Source organism: Cheilinus undulatus, linkage group 6 (genome assembly GCF_018320785.1).
Source record: "Cheilinus undulatus linkage group 6, ASM1832078v1, whole genome shotgun sequence".
Taxonomy (NCBI): Eukaryota; Metazoa; Chordata; class Actinopteri; order Labriformes; family Labridae; genus Cheilinus; species Cheilinus undulatus.
The window spans coordinates 53,475,800-53,503,637 of record NC_054870.1 but is presented as its reverse complement, the minus strand read 5'-3'; the positions used below and the strand labels follow the sequence as shown (position 1 = coordinate 53,503,637).

The window sequence follows — 27,838 nt, the reverse complement described above, 5'->3', positions numbered from 1 at the left end:
CTTTAAAACAAACCAACGGGTGTGTTTCAGGGACCAGTTACACCTTCACAGTAATCCACATACGTATAAACACGTCTGCATCCCTCAGCAGAACCACATTAGAGACCACATGCAGCTTGTCATAGTGCTAATGTAATCATTCATCATGTGTCATATAAACACGGCCTGTACTGCAGGGCACGGAGGTGCTCACTCCGTGCAGAGTTTATATTTGGGATGGAAGAATTTCAAAGGGTATTTTCTGCAGAAGAAATGAGCCTTAAGTTGCTTATATGTTGTATTAAATAATGACATCAGCACAGGTGTTGAACAGCTGCTGAGAGTGAGCTTCTACCTGAGTGTCCATCTTTGCCCCAGCTAATCCTCCCAACCATGGAAACACCCTAACGGAGGGCTTTCCTTTGTTTTTTACTGGTCTTTTTCAGAATGAGAGTCTATTTTTACACACCAGCGTTAATTCTGGCATCTATTTTTGAAATAATTTTAGTCTTTAGATGAAAAGTTCACTAGTTTTAGATGTTTTTACCTTTCAAAGATTTAGCAGATGGAAACTTGAGAACATTTTAGTCTACTTTATTCTCTTTAAACCTACTTAAATGACTACCTGACACACCAGACTGTTTCACATACCCATGGCATCATAGGATATACATCACATTTCTGTGGGCAAGGGTTTGGGAAGGACAGAAGTTTTCAGAAACAAAACTCAGAGGGACGAATGTTGTTTTTCATACTCACTACAGACCAATTGGAGCAGCAAAGCATGACGTAGTGGGCTTCAGTGTAAAATGGGGCAAAAAGAAGAGACAAAAGTATACTAAAAGCAGTATAAATGGATTAAAGTGACAAAAATTGCAAATAAGGGTTGACTTGCCTAACCTGCTACCACCGGGACCTGGCCCCGGATCAGTGGAAGAAGATGGAGGGGTTATTATCAATCTATGTTTAGCTTGTTAAAGTTTTTTCTTCTTCATGGCAAAAGTTGGTAATGAAAATTTTTCATCTGTTACACACAGGAGTATCAAGTGATCCAGCTGGAGCCATCAGGTGACGTCTGTGGAGAGCTAGCTAAAAAAGGGCGTCATATTGAAAAGACGGACTTGCAAAGGACTTTCAAAACTGCAGAATGGAAGTTGTTTAAATAAAGTTTTGCACTGAATGTGAACATGGAGGGATTTTTGCCAATTTGGAGAGCTAAAAATAAAATTTATGGTTGTGTATTTTGTGGTTTGTTAAAATAAATTTGCTAAACTTTGGTAAAAATGTAGGACTTAATGAATAAACTCTTCCGTGATGGGCAGCAGACACGACAGATCCTGTGACCTCTTGGAAACACTGACATGTTTTATTTCCTGACCACAGCGATGAGTGAAACCTCCGGGGTCTAAATGTCGAGATCATAACATGAGCTCCTCCGATGACTGACGTCCTGGGAATGCCCGGACCTCTCCCTCTGCTCCTCTTATAGACTCACTTTGTCTCCACCTCCTCCATGCGAGCTGGCAGGCCTCTGGTGTGTGGGTGACTGTGCCCCTGGAGACGGTCCACCTCTTGCCTCAGAGCGCTGAGCTCCAGGCTGCGTGCTGCCACCTCCTTCTCCAGCAGACAGCTTTCTCTCTCTGCCACGCTCATGGTTTCGGGGTCCCCGGCCAGAGCCGACTCCTTCATGGAGAGCTCCACAGACTCCAGCCAGGCCTCCAGGCTGCCCAGGGCCTGCAGCACTTTTACAACCTACAAAATGTATTTAAAAAACAGGATTAATCACAGTTATCATGTTATTTCTGTGGCATTTCCCTTTATTTATCATAATCCTACATTTTATATTCTATTTTCAATGCATTTTTTCTCTCTTTAATGTTTCTAACTTTATAAATGTTCTGTTTTTTACTATGTAAAGCACTCTGGATTGCTTTGCGTTTGAATTTTGCTCTTTAAATAAACCTGTCTTATTCAGGGACTAATTATGTTGAGGGTTTGCATGTAATGAAGTGAACCGTAAAAACAAACAGAGTTTATGTTTTATACAAAGGAAACAGCAATAGGTTTACCTTATGGAAGTAGACCATGCTGTGACTTACATTTTTGGTAATAAAAGACTCACGCTTTCCAACTCAGTCATCAATTGGGGTGGATTTGCTGCTTCTTTCCATCCCATAATTGAATTATATGGCCGCACAGTTTATATGCCTTGGATAAGCCTTATAAATAACATATAAATACCATACTGCCCGCTAATTAAGGTGGTAAAGATGAACATGCTCTAAACCCTGAGTGCATGAGTCTCTCACAATGGGAGAACTGATCCAGAATCATCCGTCATAACCATAAATTTCTCCGGTAACTCGTGAGCTAACTCCCTTCCCTCAGTATGACTCAGGATCGCCTGTTGTGAGGAGTTTTATGAACCTTACCCTGAAACCGAGCTCCTCTGAGGCCCTAAGAAACACGGCGTTCCTCTGGTGCCTCCTCCTAAGCTCCTCCCACAGGACCTCCAGCTGTCCCAAGAACTCCTCAATCCTGGTGCCGCCTGGGTGCTGAGCTCGGACCAGTTCCCGGCCCTCCTGAGGAAGTAGCATTAAACTGATTAGATAAACTGACTTTTTTTAAACAGAGTTGCTCAAACACCTTGATTACGTTTGGAAAAGTGAGCAGTGATGACATGGAGTAAGGTAAAACCCTCCCTCTCTGCCAGTTTCCCATGTTCTTCCCATGTTTAGGGAATCTGCAGGAGCTTGCCTGCAACTTTTGACTATTCAAAACAATTAACTGCCCAATCCTGTCTTATTTGAAAATACATCCAAATATCATAACGTTCCTCAGCTCTAGCTGCAATTCCTGCTGAAAAGTTTCGATCTAATCTGAAGTCTGTGGTGAGTTAAGCCATCTCAGATGAAACCTTCCCTCATTATCTGATTAATACACGAGCCAGGGCTGTGGAGATGCCCGGCCTGCAGCATGTGCGGGATGTTTTCACTCAGGGCTTCCGTCCAGCACTCAAGTTTTCAGACAAACCATGAATTCAACAGTTTGCTTTGGCTTACCCTTTTGACCACCTCGATCCTGGCCCTGTTGGTGAGGATTTCTTGTTCCAGAGTGTGCTGACACCTCCGGGCCGCCTCCAGACCCTCGAAGCTGGCTATTGAACACACCTGTGTGGCCATGGACACATTGTCCTTCAGCCAGGACAACGTCTGAGAGAAAGCAGGAGAGGTAAGGGGTCAGAGGCAAGACAAATGTATTTAGCACACAAACAGCACAAAGAAGGTTAAAGTGTTTTACTTGGCATGATGTGGAGTAAGGAAAGCCTCACATATTTGAAAAATAAGGAATAAAAGCAATCAGAAAACACAAGAGCACAATGAGGGAAACAAAACTAAAGAAGACAAATGGAAAAACACAAAATACAGCAGAAGAACATACTGCACGTGCTGCATCTAAAGAGACCAGGAAGTGCTTTTTTCAGTGCATTTCTCCCTCATTATAAGAAATTTATGAATGAAAACAGAATGTCATCTTTCTGTGGAGTAAAAACACTCTATTAGGTGCCGTTTTTATTGCACAGAGTCCTCAGTTCAAAACAAGCTGGTCTGACTCGTCATGTCCTGGTATTGTGTTGGTTGAGAGCCCCCTGGTGGTGGAATTTTACAAACTGTGTGTTTAATTTCTGTAGTTGTTACAGGAAGTGTCAGATGAAACACGATCACCGTATACATGGTAACACTTGATGTTAAGTTGTTCTGAGGTACAGCCGTTCTGTTGCTGTACCTCGTTCATGTTTCCTCTAAAGTCAGCTGCAAGTTCTGTCACCCCTGATAAGTACAGGTGAACCCACTCCCATGATTCCCCACAGCCATTCATCTGTTTTGATCATTTTCAAAGAGACTGACATTAAAAATGGTGAGGAAAGATGACAGTTATAATAAAAATCAATGAATTCAAATGTAGGTAATGGGTCTGATCCTGTAAGCCAGAGGTGTCAAACTCAAGGCCCGGGTGCCAAATCTGGCCCGGGGTACAGTTACACCGGGCCCACCAGATCCTTTAATATTTTTATTATAACTGGTCCACTGGTTTGAGGTCTGCAAATTTCCTCCAGTTTAAAAATGTAAATGTAACCTTGGTGATCTAAAATATCCTTCTTAAGTCAGAAAAATTAGATTAAAGTTAAATTAGATCAAAAGTCAGGAATGTGGTAAAGACATTTATATTTTCATTTCATATTCTTAATTTTGCATCTCACAGTTATGATTTTGACTTTTTTTCATATATTTACCTTTTCAATTCACAATTTTGACTTTTTATCTTATTTTTTGACCTTTTAGATCCTCAATTTTAAATTTCAAGTAATATTTTGACCTTTTAAACTTATGCTTATGAATTTTTTTCTAACATTTTGACCTTTTAAGCTCCTTACTTTGACTTTTGTCTCATAATTTGACCTTTTAGATCCTCAATTTTAAATTCTTGGTAGTATTTTGACCTTTAAAACTCAAAATTTAAATGTTTTTCTCACGCTATGACGTTTTAAGGTGATAATTTTGAATTTATTTCATATTTTGACTCTTCAGAATCATTATTTTAACTTTTTATCTCATATATTTGCCTTTTAAAAACATTCTTTTGACTTTAAATGCCATGTTTTGAACCTTTTGAGCTAATAAGTTAAAAATTTTATCTCCGATTTTGAGCCTTTAAACTTAACATTGTCACCTTTTTCAATCTCAAAACCCTTAATAATCAGTGCTAAGGTTTTTTCCCCCCATAATTCATTGCTGGTGAAAATTAGTTTGGAGGTTTCTGGTTAAATGTGGACCCTGCTCGGCCCTCAGGTTGGACCCAGATTCAGGATTCGGCCCCTGCTGTGATTGAGTCTGACATCCCTGCTGTACACCAATAACACATTTGTATATTTGTTTTAAAATCACCATATATGAGAAAATGGTAGCCAACTAAGCAGGAATTAACTTAAAAAACACTCAAAAATGTGAAATGCTCACAGCTGCTTGCAAATTAAGAGTATAATCACTGAATACGACGGCAGTGCTGCCTCAGTTTAGAGTTGTTAAGACTTTTTCTCAGCATTCTCGACACTTCAGAATCAACATTTGCTCTGTTTAATGATAAATTTTTAATGTAATGGGGAATAAAAGTGCGCCCTGCAGGGTCAGGTCACCTTGTCTGCAGACACGGTGAACTTCTGGAGCTGTGCATGGAGCTGTGTGTGGCCCCGTGGGGTGGTGCCAGGCCTCGGCTCTGCTCCGGGCTTCCTGCTGCAAAGCAAACACAGACATGTGACTCCAATTATGACTTACATAAAGACCTCTCATTATGTAAGTCACAGAGAGAGAGAGAGAGAGAGAGAGGGAGGGAGGAGCCAGGCTGAAATGTCACCTTTCTCCCTTTGATGGATGTCTGACGATGACATCATCAGCACAGGCCGGTTCGTCTCCCGTGGGCGACGAGGTGTGGTTCGCTGATTCCTGCTCCGCGCCTTGGCTGCTCTGGGATCTCCGACTGATCCCACATTCAGCTGAGCTCTGTGGACAGAAGAGAGAAAGACTGTTTCAGAAACACCTACATGAGCTTTGAAGAGCCTGACAACACAGATGTTTTTAGCTCTAATGCCAGGTGGGCTCTTTTATATGATGGAGGATTAGGATCACATTTAAGAAATACAAACTGAGATATTCAAGGAAAGAGTCAGGATGTTAAAAATACTCAATTTGTAGGAGAAAGAAGTCAATATATTTTGAGAATATGAGTTGATAGTCGTAAGAGACAAAAGTCAGAGAATAAGGTGAACAAAGCCACATAATATCACAAGAATGAAGTTGCCAATATATCAGGTCATAATCTGAAGAGGGGAGTCTTTAGATTTTGAGATAAAATAAAATAAAAAAACGAAAGTCTTAAAAATTAGAGTGCTTGTTCTTTGGGAGAAGGGCTGCAATCACACTCTGCAAACCAATCCGTGCCTGAGCATGTCTGACTCCCAAAGTCCAGTTTGTTTGAATAAGCAAGAGCACCATACGGTGACTTGAATAGCCCTGTCATAGTTGGAGGAGGCGGACTTCAGCACGGTACAGCTGCACAAGCACAAGCACAAGCATGGAAAAGCAATGTAGGTACAAAGTAAAACTGATGTGGCTGTTCCTCTAAAGAGCTGGGATAGGCTCCCCCTCCCTACGACCTCTAACAGAATAGTGTAGAGCAGGGGTCATCAAGAACATCTGCACAAGGGCCAGATTTAGTCTCCACAGAAACTCTGGGGGCCAGGACTTTCAAATACACAAAAATTAAATAAATATTTTGGTCTGGTTAACATATTATTGTAGTAGTATTTGTATTTTCTTTCAAAACACAGGACATTTTTAGGCATTACCAGAGAGATCTATCCCCATTATCTGTCATGCAGCAGACCACAAGGAGACAGGCCTGAAACAGAACTGGCCGGGCCCCTGAAAATCCCAGAGAATGAGCCCTCCACGATTGTGATTTAACACGAGTATTAACTAATTTTAACCCCTTTTTGACCCAATTCTTGCTATTCTTTAACTCCTTTAAACCACTTTTCCTTCATGTCTTATCTCCTTTATGCCACTCTTATCCATTTTTGCCACATTTCTTCAATTCTGCCTTTTTTTGGCCTTTTTTTCATTACATTTTTACAACTTTTAACCAATTTTTGCCACTTCTCACCCATTTTTCCCACTCTTCAACCCTTTTGCAACTTTCCTGCCAATTATTTCCCTTGTGTGCCACTCTTGAACACCTTTTCACTAATTTGTCTGGCTATTTATGATGTATTTTTGCCACTTTAACCAAATTTTAATACTTCTTGCCCCTTTTTGCTTCCTTAACCAAATTGTTGCCATTCTTTAACCCCTTTAAACCATTTCCCACATGTTTTATCCTCTTAGTGCCACTCTTTTATCTATTTTTGCCATTTTTCTTCTATTTTTGCCTATTTTTAACCTATTTTTTTTTAAACTTTTGAACTATTTTTGTCATTTGCAACCAATTTATGATACTTTTTAACCCGTTTTCCCTCTTTAACCAATTTTTGCAACATTTTAACCTCTTTTCACCACTTTATTTGGTCATATTTGCAGCACTTCTGCCAACCTTAACCCTTAAATATCTACTAATTATGACAGTAAATTTCTGTAAAAACAGATCAAATGGTAAAAAATTCTCAAACTATTTCAATGTTCATTGTTTGTGGGATGGATTTAACAGCTGCATACATTTAAAGCCAAAGGATATTCTTAAAACCACAACATCAGAAAGCCGGACAGAAAGCTTTGGGGAGCCTGATGTGGCCCCCGGGCCGTCAGTTGATGATCAGTGGTGTAGAGTGTAAAGATAATGGAAGGATGCATGGATCATGTTCTCTAGGTAAACAAAGCCATAAGGGAATACTGCACCCTGAAGACAGGGCAAGCCCAAACCCAGCTGTGTGTTTCTAATTTTTCTATTTTGATAGGATGCATGGTTTAGATTTTAAATGCATATATCATGTATTAGTTAAACACTGCACAAAGGTGCTGCTTCAATATGCAAGCTGTCAGAAAGTATTCAGACCCCCCCACAATTTTTCACTGTTGCAGCCTGATGTTACAGTAAGAAAAAAATAATTTCTATTCTCAATAATCTACACACTGTACCCCATCATAACGGAGTGAAAACATTTTTTTTTATTCTTTTATTTAAGCAAATTTATTAATCTAACCCATTTAAGCCTGCAAACACAAATTACAGCCAGAAAATTCTAATTTTTTGGAACTGAAATGTTTATTTCACTTTCTACTGAAATCCCAAAAATCCAAATTTCCATAAAATTTAATATATATATTTCTTGTATCTCATTTGGTACTTTAGGTGTTTTTAGAAACTGATAATCCACTTGAGGGCATTTTTATCATTTATCAGATTGTATTCAGATGTTTGTTTTAGTAATTTATGATCATATTGATTAGACAGAGGTATCATAAAAGTATGAATCAGATATGATACAACACACTTAAGGGGCTAAAACAAAAACTTAAAATATCACACTGGCATAAGTATTCAGTCTGTTTGCAAAAACACTTGAAATTTCACTCAGGTTCCCCCTATTTATCTTGATCGATTGATTGATTGTTCGATTGTAAGGGAACAGGGCACATGACTGAGCATGGGCATGAAAATGTGCCAGATTTAGCCATAGCCTAATTTCCATTCGGAGTCCTCGGCAGATTTATGATATCTTTGCTCAGATGTTTCTCCACCTTGACTGGAATCCACCTGTGGTAACTTAACCTGATTGGACATGATTCTAAAGCCACGCCCCTCTCTATAGAAGGCCTCACAGCTGACAATGATACCAGAGCAGAAACCAACAGTCAAAGGAGCTGCAGAGCTCAGAGACAGGATTATTTACAGGCGCAGATCTGGGGAAGGCTACAGAAACCTTAGGACCTTAGTAAGAGAGGAGACCAAGAACCTGACGGTCCCTCTGACTGAGCTCCAGAGATCCTGGAGGAGAGGGGACAAAGTTCCAGAAGGTCAAGCATCACTGCAGTCCTCCGCTGATCTGAGCTGATGCCAGAGTGGCTTGATGGAAACTTATTCTCAGTGCAAAACGCATGAAAGCCCTCTAGGAATTTACAAAAAACTCTATGATGAAATGAAAGCCAAGTGGGCTTTGCACTGAGACAAAGTCTCTGTTCAGCCACAGGGGGACCATGAAGGGGGGACAGTCATGCCTTGGCATGGCACAGGGTGACTGGGCCAAGTGTTAGTGTGCCCTGAGAACAGGATACAGGATAAATGTTCACAGGATGCACAGACATCTTAAATGGAGGATTTTATTCACAGAGCAGTCCAACAATGAGGCGTTGCTGTACCTCGGTGTTAATGTGAATGTTACAAAGAAGCTGGAAGCTGGACAACATGGACAGGTGCCCGGACTGAAGTCCTGTAAATGACACAAAGCGGACTTTCTTATAAAGGTTGGCTATTCTCTGTGAAATAAGCCAGACCAGACGGAAGGTAAAACTATTTCTGCTTCACAGTTTGTAGTCAAAACGCTAAAGACAGCAGGAAAGACTCTAAATAAATTAAATAGCTTTATGAACGGATGCGTTAAGAATAAACGGTTGGAAATACGGCTCTCTGAAATCCCCTTCTCCATCCTTTATTAAATCTCAGACGTGTTTTTTCAGCCTTGGATTCTGATTTCCAGCCCGACTGCTCCGGCTCGGGGTTGGAAGTCTGCAGTAGTTTTTAGCGAGGTCAAAGCCAGGGCTGTAGACCCCATGTATGTGCAGAAATACATCAAGGACGTCAACAGCCACTAAGCCTCTTTAACAACCATCGGGGTGCTTTAAAGGTTGGCCAAAGGACTCTGTGGTGGGGTTTCAACTGTGAGCTCCACGTGTCTGGACTGGGATAGAGAACACAGTGGGATTTCCTGATTTCTGGTCCTGTTACTGGCTGTAGTTCACTGTCTGAATCATTGCAATACAAAAGTAGAAACAGAAGCTTCCTTTATAAGATTTTCTCAAACAAAGTCATGTTAATGTCAACATTAGTACATCCAGGTACCATGTGCATCATGATCTATCTATATTTATGTGTGTTCAGTTTATTAGTCAGTACATTTCAGCTCTTTTAGTAACCTTTCCTTGCTTTTTCTTGGTCTTGGGCCTTTATTTTGTATATACTTTTTTATTCATTTAATGTTTGCTAGCAATTATGAATTAAGTAAACTAATGCCACACACTTTAAGCTATAACCTGTTTGCTTTTGCCTAAATGAGCCTTTACATATGCTAACAACAAATACGGACGCGGTAGAAACAAACGCAAAAGTCAGAACATGATACATTTAAATGTCAAAGTTTGTGCTTAGAGATGAACCCTGAGTCAACGTCTACACCTGACAGCTGAGTGTGACAGCAGTAAGGGAAGCTGGATTAAAAACAGATGTTCAAAAAACCCCGAAGAGCCCACACTCAGGTAAATCCTTCAGGGTAATTCTATTGCTGGGCTCAGCACAGACCACAATGTACACTTTTAATTTGTGGTCTTCCTTAGCGATGTAGACAAAAAGTGAAAGATCACCTTATCCACAGGAAGCCCGATGGGTATTGGGAAACAACCTTCACAAGAAAACTTTAACCCTTTACCTACTGAGCCAGCGCCAGCGCTGTGTCTTATATGTCCAGAGTATTATTACCGTAACTCTGTCAAAGTTTGTCCGATCAGAAAAATTCCAACAACACTGGAAAGCTGAGAATTGTGGGCATGCACACATACATGGTTCATTACGGTACTCGCAACCATATGACATGAGCATTCATACCAAAACACCAGAAGTATTGCAAGACCGCTACACAGATTCCCAACACTGTAACTCCACGAAAGTTTGCCCAATCTAAAAAAAATCCAGCGCTGACAGAGAGCTGAGAATCTGTGCTTTCCGGCAATATATGATATGTGGTATATATATTACGCTAATGTCGAACAGCACCGTGAAAACGGCAGCTTTGGCAGAAGACGAGTGAGAAAGGAGAGTGAAGAAAGAGAGTAAAAGGAGAGCGAGTGAGAGTGGTGTTTTGCTTTCAAAAAATAGTGTTAGATAGTGGCATGTGTGCGTGTCTGTCATGTGCAATAACAATATGTTACTGAGAATGTTGAGAATGAATTTTTCCACCATTATTTGCACCAATTGTGGCCTATGTATATAGTTATCTTTTGCACTGTGTTTTGCACACCCAGAGTCCTAGACTCTAAAAATGACTGCTGATTGTTCTGAACATGTATAGGTTCACATTTCAAATGTCAAATCAAAACTTCATGAGCAATAACAACATTTCTACTCATAGAAGCCATGAAAAACAAATCCGTTTTTGTGTTTTTCTTCTTTTAAACTGCTGACAATTCCATATAATGTGCAATAATCATTAACCAGATGTTGAAAAGTCAAGTTCAAGTACTCCTGGGAAAAGGGACCAAAGCTCTCAGACATAGGGCATTTCCTGACTATTTTACAGCCAGAATAACAAAATATGTCCAAATCGCCGTTTTTAGATTTAGGAGGTAAAGGGTTAAAGGCTTTCAGAAAACAAACTGCTCAAAAATATGATTTACATATCTGAATAAACTATCAATAGACCCTAAGAATGACATGACACTTCTAGAAAAGCATTTAAGTTTAAGTGTATTTACATGTAAGTGAATCTAAAAGGTTAAAAACACAGAAGTACACATTGATCTGATCATTATTAAGGACCAGGATATGTAAAGTTAGTATGTAGAAAAAGTACTGTTAGATTTAAGTGCTCAAATATTTCAGAGAAAATTCACTAGCAAATTAACCTGACACACCAGATGGATTTGTTGTTTCAAAAAACTTGGAGGGTGATTGGATGAACGTTCTGTCTGTCACATCTTTACGGGCCAATCAGAGCAACAAAACGTGATGTAGGCGCTATCTAGGAGTAAACTCCATAGACAACTGCGTAACGTGATTCATGGCGACTGTAGACATGTCAGTACACGACTTTTGTGAATTTTGAAAAGAAAACAACCCACTGCTGTTCTTTGTTTTTCAAGTTTTTCAAGTAAAGACATTTCAAGTTCTGATAAAACTTACACAAGCCTCTTGTTGCTGCCTGCTTACGTCACGACTACGCCACGTCTGAAAGTACTGCCCCTTGTCGCTCATTGGTCCTGTCACTTTCTAGCCAGGCCCAAACGGTTCAGACAGGAGCTTTGCAAGATTGATTAACAAGTGAGAAACACGGAAACAGGTGAATCCATCTGCTCTGCAAGGTTAATAGCAAGTAGCACAAGCCAGTAATACCTGTTCAAGATATAAAGACACCCATCTAGTGGCTAAAAAGTTGAGTACACAATGAAATTACAACACAAAATTCAAACATAAGCAAAGGACAATCGTACAGTTTCTCTAGGAAATACAGACAATGGTCTGGTCTCTCTGGATTAGGAGGGCTTTGCGTGTGAAAGCCTGTTTCCACAAGAGGTTAAGGATAAAACATTGAACACTAACACTCAAAAATCTCAGTAAACCGGTGCTTCCTGATGAATATTCTTATTTGGCCAATTTCCAGGCCTGTGTCCAATCTCTCCAGGTATCCTCCAATCTTTTCGCTTCATGACACATGAGGCCTCCCTTGAGGTCTGGTCTGACCTTAAGGTCTAAGCTGGATCAGGCCTGGGAAAGCACACTAGGTGTCCCCGTTCTCCTGAGCACGTCAGCATCAGACACACGTTTTTGTCAATGATACTGAAAAATGTGCTGACAGAAGATAGTAAGACTGGGAGGAGCAAGGACTGAGAGACTTCTGTCCCATACTCAGATACCATAAGCACCACACATGAGGCCCAGTCTGTGGCTGATCTCAGCCTCACAGCTACCAGATTGGTGGACAAAAACTGCAGAGGAAGGTGAACTGCTTCACAGCTTACATGCTCTCAGACTAGGGCTGGGCAATTAATCGCGAATTAGATTAAATCGCAACATGGCCTGCTGCCTGCTGCCTGCTTCTAATCACAGACAGTGCAATATTTCTTTAACCTGAAATGTGTCAGAATACCAGATACGGTTTTTACAGCAGTGTTACTCAACCAAAGAGCCACATTGTTGAAAAATACCTTTGCAAGAGCCACAATCTAAGTGGGGAAAAGTGACAAAAACAGCATGAAGTACAATCAAAATAAGTTAAAGGTGGCAAAAATGGTCAAAAAGCAGCAAAAATGGATGAAAAGGGGCGAAAATTGGGAGAATAAGTGGGAAATGGTTGAAAAGTAGCAAAAAATGGTCCAAAAGTGGTAAAAAAAATGAGTGAAAAGTGACTAAAACGGGCAAAAAACAGTCACGAGTAGCAAAAACGGGCAAAAAAAAAAAAAGGCCCAAAAAAAGGAAAAAAAGGGGTATTTAATGGCAAAAGATAGCTGAAATGGATGAAAGTGGCAAAAATGGTGAAAATGTCAAAAGTTTTTTTTAAAGAGCGGCAAGTGGCTCAAGAGCGACGCATCGAGTATCTTTGCTCTATGCAGAGTTTCTTTTGTGGATTTTTTTTTTTTTTTTACAAAAATCCTACTTTTCTCCCCCATTTATGTGTTTTTCTTATTCAAAACAAGAATAACAAAAAAAGGTCATCCCCTTCAATATAGCAATTGATATCAAATTTGCCATATGAATCAAAATGGCTTTTCTTTTTTCAAGTCATTTATTTCTACGTTTGTTTATCTAATATGGTGCCCTTTTTAATAAAGAGTGATTTATTGCTTGTGTTTTTTTTAACAACGCAAAAGATGGGGAACCTAAAAATAATCGCACATTAAATCGCAATCGCAATATTGGGAAAAATATTAGCAATTAGATTATTTTTGCAAATTGTTCGGCCCTATCTCAGACACAGATTCGATGGCATTGACGTGCACTCCCATATCTCAGCCCTCTCACTCAGCAAGTAAAGACTCCTCACAATGACATGTACAGTCTCCACAAGGATCACAGCATCACCAGCAAAGTCCAGATTAAGGATATGGACATCATCAGATGACATACCACAATTTACCCACCCCATTATCCAGTCCACACAGGGACTGAGGAGCGTAGGAGCTAAGACGCACCCCTGCCTCACCCCAGAATCAACTGGGAGGAAACTTAGTTTCTCTGAAAACCTTAAAGACTTTGTAAACCATATCAGACTCACAGTGCTCAAGTAAATTAGGGAGCACTAGCATGCTTGTACACGCTACAGGCTAAGAGATACACACATTTTAGAAACACACTAAAGGTGCATCTGATATGCCGTTACATGCATCCCTACTTGTTTTTAACTTGCTATAATTTGAGAATGTGACTAAAAAGAGAGAAAGCTGTGGTTATAAAGGCTTTTGGCATAAATGTAAACTTATCAATTTAACTGACATTCCTTTGTGCTGACATTTCTCAGTCCTGATGTATGAATCATGCAGGCTGCGCTGGATTTACCGTTCTGTATAACATAATGTCTTTAACATATGCCAGTAAAAACAGGGCTGACATAAGAACAGGCTCGGCAACAATCAACAAGAATAATATAAATGCTGAATGTCCATGACAGCCAAAAAAGCACAAAACAGTCATTAATAACAGTGTTTTATGGAGTAGCTTTAATTTAACCACATTATTTACTGAGAGCGCTTATAGAAGGAGTGAGTCAGAGACTTGGTCGCCTCCAAAATTATGCCAGAGATGCAGTAAAACGGAGGAGTCTAGCATCATTTATTAACACGCCAGTCATTTTATAGAGCCGTCTTAGTTTCACAGAGGAACATTATCAGCCCATTTATGTGCTAAAGCTGCAGAAGGAACAAACTCGTCTGATTCATTTGACAGAGCTGATAACCATCGCTGACGTCTCCTCTGCAGATATTTGCTTCTGTCCTTCATCTTTCATGGTCTCTTCCACTAAAAACACGTCCTGCGGTGCACTCAACATCCCATTCAGCCAGATGAGGAAAAAATCATGTTGGCCGCAGCAAAAAATAGCTGCTTAATGATTTGTTATGTCATATTCAGTGGTATGCTGTGTTTTTAGGCTTCATCCCGTCGTCTCCTGTTCCAGCATACCTCTCCCTGTCTGTTGGTTCTTATCGGTTTTCTCCTGATCTCCTCTTCACCGTGTGTCTCTCTGCAACGTGCTAGAAGGTGATGTCAGCCAAGAACTATCACCTAGCACCAAGCCCATCTGGTCTGCAGCCCCAGCATCTGGCTGCAATTAGCCAGAGAAACAGACGATCGCCATGTTTACCTCCAGAAACAAGAGGTTGAACTACTGCTAAGGCTGGCTACCCATTATGCAACTTTCAAATTCAACCAGAGTAAAACCTGGGAAACCACAGATATGAAGACAGATCCAATTATTTTTTAAATAAAAAACATCATTAAAACATCATATTTACTTTCAATCATAGCTAAGATTGTGGGTTGCTGGTTTAGCTCAGGTAGAGCAGACACTCTTAAACAGCAGCTGCAGACCTCAACACACAATCACAGATTCAAATCTTAACCCTGGTCCTATATGGTGCATGTCTGCCCTGTAATCTGCCTCTATATTCCCTCTCTCTCTTTAGCTTTGCTATCTAAGAAAGCCCCGAAAATAATTTTTGAAAGAGTTAAAGAATTCAGACTGTTAGAGTGTCAGTGCAATTTTGCAACAGCACCGTGATGAAGCTTTGTTGTCAAAATCATCCTGATATTGAAATGGAATATTACATGCCACCCCATCCATCAATTCACAGCATGTTTGGACATTGCAAAAATGTAAGAAAGCTCTGCAGAGCTGCAGCTCCATAAACATGCAATCTGCTCTGCTGATCCTGCCACTGTAACTACCCACGAAGATACCTGGGAGCTCCTTTAAGCCGGCCCAACATTCATGGGGAACACTGGTAAACTGGGCTTAAGAGAAAATGTGGGCAGCCTGCAGACCTGTGCAGCTGCATCTCACACATTTATAAGCCATGTTAAAAAGGCAGGAGCTGAAGAGAGAATATGTGAAAATCCCTTTAACTGTTCAAACCTTGTTGGAGTCTGGTGTTGAGTTAAGCCTTTGGGCTGCAGGGTTTTTGTTTGGGTGTCTTATAAATCCCTCCATAAAGAGTAACTCCAGGTAACTAACAGCTACCAGAGCAATAAAGGAAACCTCCGCAGTGAAAGGACGGCCGTGCCAACAAGCCCAGCTTAGTGAGTAAACAATAACACTGCTTTCTGGCCTGATGAGCTCCAGCCACAGGTGTTAAGGATGCACAACCAATGACAGGCTGGAAAAACATCCAGGCTGCTTTTTAAGACCGAGGACTTTTTCATCTTCTATTTTCGAAATGTTCTAAAATTTCCGATAACTTTGCTAAGCTCAGTGGGAAGAATATGTCATCTCTCTACATATTTTGAGTTGCAAAATAAAAACCCTAAACCAGTGTTACTCAACCCTGCTCAAACAAAGAGCCAAATTGTTAAAAAAATACCTTTGCAAGAGCCACAATCTAAGTGGTGTGAAGTGGCAAAAATGGGTGGCAAGTGGCAATAAAATAAGTAAAGGTAGCAAAAATAGGTAAATAGGCAAAAATTTTCGAAAAATTATCAATATAGGCAAAAAACAGCAAAAAGGTGGGAAAATGGTTAAACATGAGAAAAAAATGGCATTTACTGACAAAAGGCAGCTTGAATGGGTGACAAAAGTGGAAAAAGTAGCAAAAAGGGGGTGAATTTGCATATTGCAAAAAGCAGAAAAAAGTGGCCAAAACTGGATACAAATGTCCAAAAAGGGCAAAAAAATGGCAAAAATGGATTAAAGGTGGCATTAAAATTAATTTAGGGTGTAAAAAAATGGGTGAATGGGGCAAAAAAGTCATAAAATGGCAAAAGCTGGGTTAAAAGTGTCAAAAACTGGTTTAAAAAGAGGCAAAAACAGGATAAAAGTGACCAAAAAACTGCAAAAAGACAACGGAAATATACAGACAAAAAAAAGTTGACAATTAAGTTTGCCAAGTTAAGCCGACCGCTTAAGTGTGGGAAACAAAAGGATTTTTGTGACATACGATAGACAATTTCTGAGGTCAAAGTTTTCTTTTTTTTTAAGTTTTCTGGGGGCATAAAGAGCCACAAATCATCGCAGAAGAGCCACAAATCATCGCAGAAGAGCCACAAATCATCGCAGAAGAGCCACATGTGGCTCAAGAGCCACAGGTTGAGTATCACTGCTCTAACTCAACCAACTTTAGATTTGGTCAGGAAACAGAGGAGACCTCATCTGGGGTATTTTGTGGCATTTCTCACTAACAGCGCAAGAGGCTCAGTAGCAACTCAATGAGAGTTCAGGATGTTAGACCCATTGCATCTTGGGATACCTTTAGGCCCAGCATAAACAGCCAATGTGCATTTACTTACAGGATGTGAGGAGATTTAATAAGCTGACTGAAAAGACTAAATATACACATAATTACTGGTTTTGTACACACTAAAGTTTCTGGATTCCTCCTCTTCAAAAACACTAACAGGATTAGTGAGGGGATAACTACAGCAGCACCCACATGTTCAATAAAGGCCTGTTGGTCTTAAAATTGAGGAATGTCATATTTGAGGACTCCACATGCTCTGCAGATTATCCTCTCACCTTGTCCTGACCCACACATCATTCTCTTTAATCCAAAGACTGAACCTTTGTTCCAAGCCAAGATGTCATTAAACCATAGAGTGAAATTTTCGGTTGGAGGGAAGGATTTATTTGCTCTGGCCCACAGTTCGACCATGTTGTACAGTCATGGCTTGACATTTTTCATGGAAACTTCTGGAATTCTGGTGCCAGGTTAAATAACACCTCGAAAAGCACGCTGCGACTCTACAGGGCAGAATCAGAGCTTTCACAGGCTGAAGTTCTCATAAGAGACGGACAAGACCGACAGAGAGCAAAGCCACATGACATCTTATTCTCACAGGAGCCGTCCATCCTCTCTCCTCTTTACACTTCAAACCTGACTGTGTCATGTCACTGCAGCAGCATTTAAGGGTTTGTAAAATAAACCTGCAAACTTTAAAAATAAACTAAAACCAATGACAGATTCTATATCAGCTGGTTTAAACGTTTCAGCCAGGAAACTAACTATTTCATTTTTTCTGAAGTGTTTAAACTATAGAGGTGAAATCTACATCACTGTACTCTATGAAGTAGGCTCATTGCTTCTGTAAGATTGCGTGGAGCACAGTGCACTTCTAGGCATCATTCTCATCACTGTACACTTCATAAACGGGTATTCTGTCCATCAACAAGTCTTTAGCTCACAGGTGCAAAACTCAAGGCCCAGGGCCAAATCCGGCCCGTGGAACAGTCAAATCCGGCCCGCAAGATGATCTCATATTTCTGTTCTAACCGTCCCGTCAGTCTGAGGTCTGCAGATTTCCTCAGGTATAAAAATGTGAACTTATCCTGATGGTTTAAGATATCCTTGTTAAGTCACAAAATCTGAAAAAGTAAGGAGTAAAAATATTTAGATAAGAAGTCAGGGATGTGGGAAAAGTAATTAATTTTTTTTGTTTTAATTTCATATTTTCAATTTAGAATCTCACAGTTAGGACTCAAACTTAGGATTTTGACTTTTAATTTCATACTTTGAGCATTTCAACTCATAATTTTGACTTCTCATAGAATATTTTAAGCGTTAAGATTCATAGTTCTAATTTTTAAGTCATATTTTGACCTTTTTAACCAGTTATTTTGTATTTTACCTCATATTTTTAACTCCAAACTTTGACTTCATAATCCTATAGTTTGACCTCACAATTTAAAATTTTGAATCATATTTTGACCTTTTAAACTCATGAGTTTGACTTTCTTTCTGATATATTTGCCTTTAAAAAACATAGTTTTTCAATTTCCATTTCATGTTTTGACCTTTTTGAAATAGTAAATTCACTTTTCTCAGATTGTGAACCTTTAAACTTTTTTTTTTTTTTTACTTTTTAAATATCAAAACCATTTATCATCAGTGCTACTTTTCTTCATATTTTATTTCTGGTGAAACAAGGTTGGTTTTATTTCATTTTATTTATTGTTCATATCTTAATTTTAATCTTAATTCTAATCTTTTTTAAATTATTTTTTTAATTTATTTATTTTTACTGCCTAATCTCTTGTCCCACACTCCAGTCCAGTTGCCAACCGCCAATAAACCCCAAAAAAGAAGAAGAAGCAATGTGGCTGACAGTTTCTGGGTAAAAAGGTGATCCTGATAGGCCCTCGGGTTAGTCCTGAATCCAGAGTCCGGCCCCTGCTGTGATTGAGTTTGACGCCCCTGCTTTAGCTGCTCTATTTCTACATTTCTGTGTCTACCAGCTGAGTAAAGTCCATTCGTACAGATGCAATCCTCTGTCAAAGAGCTCTAGCTTTTTTCAGCTAAGCAAAGGTTTGAGACGTAAGTAGATGACATGGCAACTCTCCTAAAGTGAACCCAAAATATTAAAGCTCCCCCCTACTGTCACTAGTAATAAGCTTTCTCTCCTCCATGCTCACAGAGAGGACACGGGTCAAATTAAAAAAAACATAAACGCAATTTTTTTCTCTAACATGATCTCAATCAAGAACATTCCTGATTCAAATCATCAGACAGGAACTTTCTGTCAGGAGTTTGCATGTTCTTCCTTGTGCATGCCTGGGCTCTCTCCAGGTACCATAATTGTCTGCGGGGGAGGAATGTGATTGGTTGTTTCTCTCTGCATGTCAGCCCTATGATAGACAGTCCAGGTGTGCCCTGCCTCATGCCAAATGGCATCGATCATTTTGCAAGCTGCTGCTTTCTATCTGTACTCCAACACAGACTGAAGCAAGACTAACAGAAGGTGCAGAATGTTGCAGCCTGACGCTACAGCTGAAAATATGGATTTTTATTCTCATAAATCTACACTCACTATCCCATCATGACAAAGTGAAAACAGAATTTTAGATGCAAAATTGTAAAAAATTATAAAAAACCTGAAATATCACATTTGCATACATATTCAGACACTGTAAAAATTCTGTAAATGTAGCTCAGGTTCTTCCATGTCTCTGCTCTTTGCTGAGATGTTTCTCTACCTTTACTGGAGTCCATTAACCTGATGGGACATGATTGTAGAGGCTCACACCTCTCACAGCTGACAATTATATCAGAGCAGAAAGCAAAGGTCAAAGGTCAGGGGAGCTGCAGAGGTGAAGAGCTCAGAGACAGGATTGTTAATAAGCACGGATCTGGGGAAGACTACAGAAACATTTCTGCTGCTCTGAAGGTTCCCAAGAGGACAGTGGCCTCCAGAATTCTCACATGAAGAAGTTTAGATCAACCAGTGTGAGAAAAACATGAAGGGGTCTGAATACTTACTGAATGCACTGTATCATTACAGTGAGAGTTTATCATGCTGATTTTGTTCAGAAGTTTACATGTGTGAGAAGTTCAGTTTAAAATGTAAAATAGGGCTTCCTAAAACTGGGGCAGTGGATGATCTTCTTAAGTCAAACTAACTAGGTGGTAGGATGGAAAACCAGCAGTATGGTGAGCCCAGAGGCCACCGCTCTGCAGTTTTGAAACATGCTGTTATTTAGGAAAAACCCTCTTAAGCTGTAAATCAGGCTTTTTCCAACCCAAAGAACAAAGTGCGTCACTTTGTGCAGCCACAGAAGACGTAGGACTCAAAGAGGCTGAGCTCATCTTCTGTCAGCGCTGATGCTGTTGTTTTCTCCGCTCCAGATCCAGGCTGTGGTTTCTCCAGTAAAAGAAAAAATGACCAAAGCTACTCACCACACAGCCTTTCAGACGATTCTGCTCCTCCTTCACCTCCTTTCCCATGATCCTTTGAGTCTCCGTTCCCACGTTGCACGGGGGTTCTCTGGCTGGAGTCAGAGGGTCATCATCTTCCCTGGTGAAAGCAGCGGCAGTGGGAGAGAGGACGATCCTGTCACTCCTGCAGAGCGAGCAGAGCGGAGGTTACTGTGGGCTGACAGCAGAGAAACATCAACTCCAAGTATGGCTCTGAACGTTTCCTCCAGTGTTTGTGTTATTTGGTTTAAATAGCACTAAACACAGCTGATAAGACGGGCCGGGTGATGTAATATCTGAATCTAAAGATAGCTCGTCCACATTAGAGGCTCTGAGAAATATTTGGAAGGAAGGAGATGTTGGAGATAGAAGTCAGAGCTGGACTTTAGTAACTCCTGACTGTATTTATCATCATGAAATGGAAAGTATTCTGTCTGTTTTTCCAGGTAGAGATAAAACATTTCAGTACTACCCAAGGGCCTGTCCAGTACTTTGATCCAAAATGAGATAACATGAAAACTAAAGGTCAGAACGGACTAAAAATGGCAAAATAATTCATGATCCCTGAAAGGTGGATGCTAATAGTTCCAGAAAAATTAAAACAAGTTTTACAAAGGATTCTGTAGAAACTCTTTAAACTTGTAAACAACAAGTTTAAAGAGTTTCTACAGAATCTCATGCATGATTGAAACAAAACATAAAAAACAAATTCAGAAAAACCTGAGGCTACAATCGATATGAAAAATAAAAACAACCCATAACATTTAAGACCTTTTATTTTGTATATAAGATTTTTATATTGTTTTTGTAGCCTTTCTGTTTCACTAAATTGATTGATCAACTTTAAATACTTTCAAAGACCCTGCAGACAACCTGTAAAAGTACTGACATAGGATTTAGGTCCAGATCACCCAGCCTAAACCACAACCTCGAAGTTTAAACATTATAAAACAAATGTTAACGAACACCAAATGCATACTTTTGTGCTGTAACAAAGATTATAATTACAATGGATCACATTCCACAAACAGTATATCATTTCTTAAAATTTGGTTTCTATTACATAACAGCATTTAAATACTCATTAAGCAGATCATCTAAAAATAATCTGATGATGTCAAAGTCTGGATCCTTACTGTAGAGCATTATAACCGCAATAAACATGTCATAAAAATAAGAAAACATTCCAGTAAACATGTTTTATCTTCGATTCAGCAGAATTCCTGGGTTTTTGCAGAGAAAGGCGAACCATGAACGTTGCCAGCCCGGATAACTGAGCCAAAAGATTACTCAACACGTACAGTAATCAAACAGACCAAGCTCAAACTCCAACATGGTACAGGAAAGTTAACTTTATAAACCTTAAAGTGGATGGTGAGCGATGCTTTTGGTGGTAAATTTAGCTTAAAATTTAATTCTGATTCATCAGGAATAATCAACAGGGAGTAAATCTTCGCAGAGAACAATTTTCTTCTTCTTGGTTGTGTCAGAGCAGAAATATGCAGTTGTGTATCTGAGAAGTAAGACGAGAAATCAGCACCTTAAACAGTTTCTGCATGGTGGAAATCCATGTTTGATGAATGAACTGTTGAAATGGTGCATGTGACAGCCTCTGGCCTGTTTGGTTTTATCTTATTTGTTCTTGTGTTGCAGGTAAATGTTACCGGCCGGCGTGGCCGTCAGAGCCAGGTTGTCAGGGGTTCCTTGGCGGGCGGTCTTACCTGAGAACCTTCTGAAGAAGCGCCCAGCAGTCCTTTACCTCGCTCTGCTTTTGTGTGACGCTGGCAGCCAGCGCAGGATGCAGATTGGATAGCTGAGACACGCTTACATCCAGCATCTGGTGCACAAGCACAAGCCTGCAGGTTAGGTGCAGAAAGCTGCAACACACTCACAAGATCTGACCAAGCAGTAGCACTGTGTAATAAAATCACTCTTTTATTGTTATCATGATAAACACACTGCAGAAATCTGAATTTAATGCAATAAATCATCATCATAATGCTTTCTATTTATCTATTATTTTTTATTTAACCTTTATTTAACCAGATAATTCCCATTGAGATCGAGATCTCTTTTACATCTCTTTTTCTAATTCAGTATGTGTACATTTTACTAGTTGAATGGAAGCATACTAATGCTTGCAACCATTTTTATGAATAACGATGAAGTAAATCTTGCTATTAGACAATCTTTATTTGCATAGAGCAAATTCATTACCAAAGTTATCTCAAGACATTTCACAGAGAGGGCAGATTTAGACTATAATCTGTTATAAGATTGGTTGCATCTCTACCTCTTATGTTATTGGAGGGAGATGCATTCAAGAAAAGAAGCAGATGCAAAAAGACAGAAAGAAGGGAAATGTAGAAATGTAAAGAGAGGGAATAAAAATAAGAAGAGGGAGATGCAGAAGAAGTGAGAAAAGCCAGAGTGGAGGAAGATGCAAATAAGAAAAGTAAGACGTGGAAAGCGAGGAGAGGAAAAGGCAGAAAAAGACAATAAAGACATGCAAAAAGGGTTAAGAGGAAGATGGACAAAAAGGAAAATAGGAGATGTGGAGAATGTGTCGAGAGAAATGCAGAAAGAGAGAAAAGGCAGATGTAGAAAAACATAAGTGGGAGAGGCAGAGAGAGAAGAAAGAGTGTAGAAATAGTTCAATGCAAGATGGAGAAAAACCAAGAGGGAGATAAAGACAAAAAAGGAAGAAGGAAATGCAAAATACAGAAAAAGAGGGAGATGTGTAAAGAAGCAGAAAAAAAGAGATTGAGAAGCAGAAAGGGGAAGAAGTAAGACGCAGAAACGGGCAGAGAATACAGAAAAAGAGAGGTGATTGATGCAGAACAAGAGAAAAGAGAGATGCAGAAAGACTGAAGAGGAAAATGCAGAAAAAAAAAACAGAAAAGAGGGAGATGTGGACAAAGACAAGAGGGGATACAGAAAAAAAGAAGATTGAGAAGCAGAAAGGGAAGGGGAAAGCAGCAAGGTGCAGAAAGGGCAATAAGATGCAGAAAAAGGAAGATTCATGCAGAAAGAGAGAAAAGGGAGATGCAGAAGAGTGAGGAAGAAAATGCAGGAAGGGAGAAAAGATGTAGAACAAGCATAAGTGGGAGATGCAGAAAAAGACACGAAAGAGTATAGAAATAGTTACAGTGCTTAACAAATGTAGTAGACCACCTGTCATATTTGTCTCAGAGACCATCCAGCATCATGAAGCGCTTTAATGTGGACTCTTTCATTTTCGGTCAGCTCTCCACGTTTTACTATTTTGAACAGGAATAAGGAATTTCAAACTGAATTCACCTTTTTATACCCAAACTTGAGCCGGCTCACTGGGCTTCTCTGAGAAGTCAGAAATGAATCAAGCATAACATTCATCCACTAAAACTCCCTTTTCTGTTCAGGAAAGCAAGTAAATAACTATAATTTGACATATTATCAAATTTGGGTGAATTCAGTTTGAAATCCCTCATTCCTGTTCAAAATGGTAAAACATGGAGAGCTCACTGAAAATGAAAGAGTCCACATTAAAGCACTTCATGATGCAGCTGTGGCATAAACCTTACCTTGGGTGGTGGTCTAATAAATTTGTTAAGCACTGTAGCTGCCAAAGAAGACATGTTTCTTACCATGATCTGACTGGCAATGTCTCGTATTTCTCTGTCTCCAAAGCTGTCCAGCTCTTTAGATGCAGAAATGCTTTTCTTCTGAAGGAGCAGACAAATACTATTTAAAGGGAGAAAACTTCAAATGTGGATTACAGATTACAGTGGAATATAAATAAATATTCATACCATGTTGTTAATAGCAAACAGCGTATTATCAGCCTGATGGTAGAACGAGGACACCTCCAGGGCCAGCTGAAGATTTTCATGGTAGCTCTTCAGGTGAGACTGCACCTTTAACCACCTGCATAACAGATGGAAGGACAAATAAGGTCAGTTCTTGAGGCTCTCCTTAAACCGTCAATGCTTCATGCAGTTCATCTTAAGGGACGATGTGTACATTTTATTGATGTGCTTCCTCCTGCTGGAGATGTTTTTGCCATCTGTCTTCCCTTGTTTCTCCAGTTTCAGGGCCAAGTGGTTGATCTCCTCGTGAAGGTTTCTGTAGAGCTGCTCGTCCTGCAGAGAAACAGAGGAACACAATCCAAGTATGACTTCAGCTGTCTTTACCGTACACCCTGGGAGATAAATTACACGCAGCCATAAATAAAAGGCTGGAAAACCTCTGCACACATGTAACCATTAACATATGGAGATGTGTGTTTTCTTACCTCATGTTGAGAATGTGTAATGCTAATCATTAATAGTTGCTCCTCTCCAGTACTCACCTGTTTCAGATCTAAAATCCTCCTGGTCAGCTGCATTTTGTCCACGTTCTCCCCGAGGACGCTCACCAGACACTGCTCCTCTTCCTGCCGACACACAGAAAGTCAGTGTTTAGAGCCTCCTCTTGATAGAAACTAGAGCTGAACGATTTGCAAAAATAATCTAATTGCGATTATTTTTCCCAATATTGCAATTTAATGTGTGATTATTTTTAGGTTCCCCATCTTATGTGTTGTTTAACAAACAAGCAATAAATCACTCTTTATTAAAAAGAGCACCATATTAGATAAATAAAACTAGAAATAAATAACTTCAAAAAAAGAAAAGGCATTTTGATTCATATCTTTTCTTGTTATTCTTTTTTTGAAAAAGAAAAACACACACGATGGAGAAAAGTAGGATTTTTGTAAAAAAAAAAATATATATATATACACAAAAGAAACTGTTTACTGTGGTGTTTATTTTGTATTGAATATTTTACTTTGTGGTACTTCCGGTTTCCGGAGCTGGTTGCTGGCTGCTAACTTGACTCTGTTTCTCCTGAGGCGTTCACCCTGCCCCCCTGGTGCTGTGGAGAGGCACACCTGCAGCGAATCCTCTAATTACACCTGCTATTTAAGACTGGCTGCAGCTCTCTACAGCGCCTGAGTCTTGTCTACATTACCTCACGGTAAACGTCGTCTCCGGGCTCCTTCTCGTGATCCTTCAGAGAAGTTCTTTGTGCTTTGGATGATTCCAGTGATCTCTAGTGTTTGCATTTTGTGTACATTGTCGCTAACGTGCCTCTCCTCCTTTTTTCCAGTGCCTCCTGCTCAATTCACCACAGCCAGCTCCAGCACTCCCTCACTCCCTCCTGGACTCTTGGAATCCCCTTCCCTGGTGCACTTATCCTCACAATAAAACTGTTAAAACTGCTTCCGTCTCCGCACCTGAGTTCAACCCTTACACAAAACATCACAGTTTACATATAGTGTGGGGCAGTGATACTCAACATGTAGCTCTTTTATGTTTTAATCTGAAATATTATTCCCTAGAAAACCTTAAAAAAAACTTTTTTTTGCCATTTTCACCATTTTTTGCCACTTTTCACCCATGTCAGCTATCTTTTGCCATTAAATATCCCTGTTTCTTTTTTGGGGGGGCCATTTTGCAACTTCTTTTGCCACTTTTCCCCATTAATTCCACTGTTATCCAATTGTTAGCACTTTTTCACCATTTTTTGCCACTTTTTGCCCATTTAAGCAACCTTTTGCGAATAAATACCACTTGTCTAATTTTTTCCCAAATTTTTGCCTGTTCTTTTTGCCGCTCTTTCACCATTTTTTGCCCTTTTTCACCATTATTTTGTCACTTTTTGCCCATTTAAGCTAACTTTTGCCATTACATATCACTTGTTTCCTATGTTTTTGCTACTCGTGACTGCTTTTTGCCCGTTTTAGTCACTTTTCACTCATTTTTTTTAACCACTTTTAGACCATTTTTGATACTTTCTATTTTCCGTGTTTTCTCCCAATTTTCGCCACTTTTCATCCATTTTTGCTGCTTTTTGACCATTTTTGCCACCTTTAACTTATTTTGATTGTACTTCATGCTGTTTTTGTCACTTTTCCCCACTTAGATTGTGGCTCTTGCAAAGGTATTTTTCAACAATGTGACTCTTTGGTTGAGTAACACTGCTGTAGAGCATAAAACATCTACTGCAAAAAACCGTATCTGGTATTCTGACACATTTCAGGTTAAAGAAATATTGCACTGTCTGCGATTAGAATATTGCAGCAGGCCATACTGCGATTTAATCTAATTTGTGATTAATTGCCCAGCCCTAATAGAAACCCATCAGTTATTCCTGTTAGACAGCCCAGCATTAAACTGCTTTATTCTGCTACTGATGTAGATGCTTGGAAATATTCTGTAGCATCTGGAGTGAAACTTTAAACAAGGAAAACCTGAGCACAACAAAAGCAAGGCAGGATGACATGAGGCAAAAATCATATCTCAATGGCAATGCATGATATCCATCTGGGTACTTGTCAGTAAAGAAATGACAAAAGGTTGTCACAATACCAGAACTAAAACCATAATCTAGTAAAAATCAAACATTTTAAAACCTGGTCCAAAAAAAAAAAAAACAGCAGTCCTCCTTTATTTTCATTGTAATGATCAAAAATGGCAGACATACTCCCACGCACTGTCTAAACCGTACAAGTCAAGCTTTGTTTATACTGCACATTTCCCTGAATATAACTGAACCATCTCCTGCACTATTAGATGTTTAGTAGACTTCATAACTAGCTTCGTCTATCCCACAGCTCCAGTATCAATCATCAGCTCCTCTGTGCCAGACACAGACATGAGCTGAGATAAACACAAGCCTGAAATGAACCTGATTGCTTTCTGATAATGACAGGCAGATGTTTTACAGCCGTAAAAATATACAAACAACAAAAGTCTTCAGGACACGGAGCTAATTCCCTCCATTAACAAGTCCTGTTGTCGTGCCAATTAGCTGGACAGCCATTGATGAGAGCAGTCTGTCAAATTAAATGTGCCTCTGGGCAAACTGATCCAGTGTTATTTGTAACGGCTGGAGGGCTAGACGTCCTTTCAGTTTGGATAAAAATCGAAAAGAAGGAGAAGAACTTGTACGAGATTAGAAACAGGATGTACTGTGAGGATCTCTTTCCTCTAAACATCGAAGCAGCAGATGTGGAAAGGGTTTTTAGCGTTAATTTTCTAGAAACCACATCACAGAGGACCTCACATGGACCATCAACTCCACCGCTGTGGAAAAAGCCTCAACAGCAGCTCCAGTTTAGGACATTCAGGAACCCAACTTACCCAGCTGCTAGTGTCGTTTTCCTGCTGCCCAGTGGAGATCATATTAGTTTACTGATAACTCTGTGATGTACCAAATAGGGCTGGGCAATTAGTAAAAAATTAGATTTAATCACAAAATGGCCAATATGAAGCTGCAATATTTCTCTAACTTGAAATGCGTCAAAATACCAGCTTGATGGATTCATTTGCTGCAGCAGCAGAGATTTTATGCACATTATGCAAACATTCAAGTGTCAACACAGTGGCCCATTTAAATCTGACGTACTTCTCACTAATTTCTGCTTGCATCAATGCTGATGTACCACGCTGCTGCTGCAAAGCTTC

At 39.7% G+C, this 27,838-nt stretch overlaps 1 protein-coding gene across 1 annotated transcript in view; it reads right to left on the bottom strand.

Moving 5' to 3' along the window:
• LOC121511110 overlaps positions 1–27,838 on the bottom strand; it is an 81,547-nt gene that overhangs the window by 32,048 nt on the left and 21,661 nt on the right. Inside the window, exons 6-16 of the mRNA XM_041789665.1 lie at positions 24,679–24,762; positions 24,351–24,469; positions 24,140–24,254; positions 23,975–24,052; positions 22,070–22,185; positions 20,331–20,493; positions 5,392–5,537; positions 5,174–5,270; positions 3,042–3,191; positions 2,412–2,561; positions 1,475–1,731 (exon numbers count right to left, since the gene is read on the bottom strand). Of these exons, the coding sequence (XP_041645599.1) occupies positions 1,475–1,731; positions 2,412–2,561; positions 3,042–3,191; positions 5,174–5,270; positions 5,392–5,537; positions 20,331–20,493; positions 22,070–22,185; positions 23,975–24,052; positions 24,140–24,254; positions 24,351–24,469; positions 24,679–24,762 (1,475 nt within the window). The remainder of the gene's footprint in view (positions 1–1,474; positions 1,732–2,411; positions 2,562–3,041; positions 3,192–5,173; positions 5,271–5,391; positions 5,538–20,330; positions 20,494–22,069; positions 22,186–23,974; positions 24,053–24,139; positions 24,255–24,350; positions 24,470–24,678; positions 24,763–27,838) is intronic.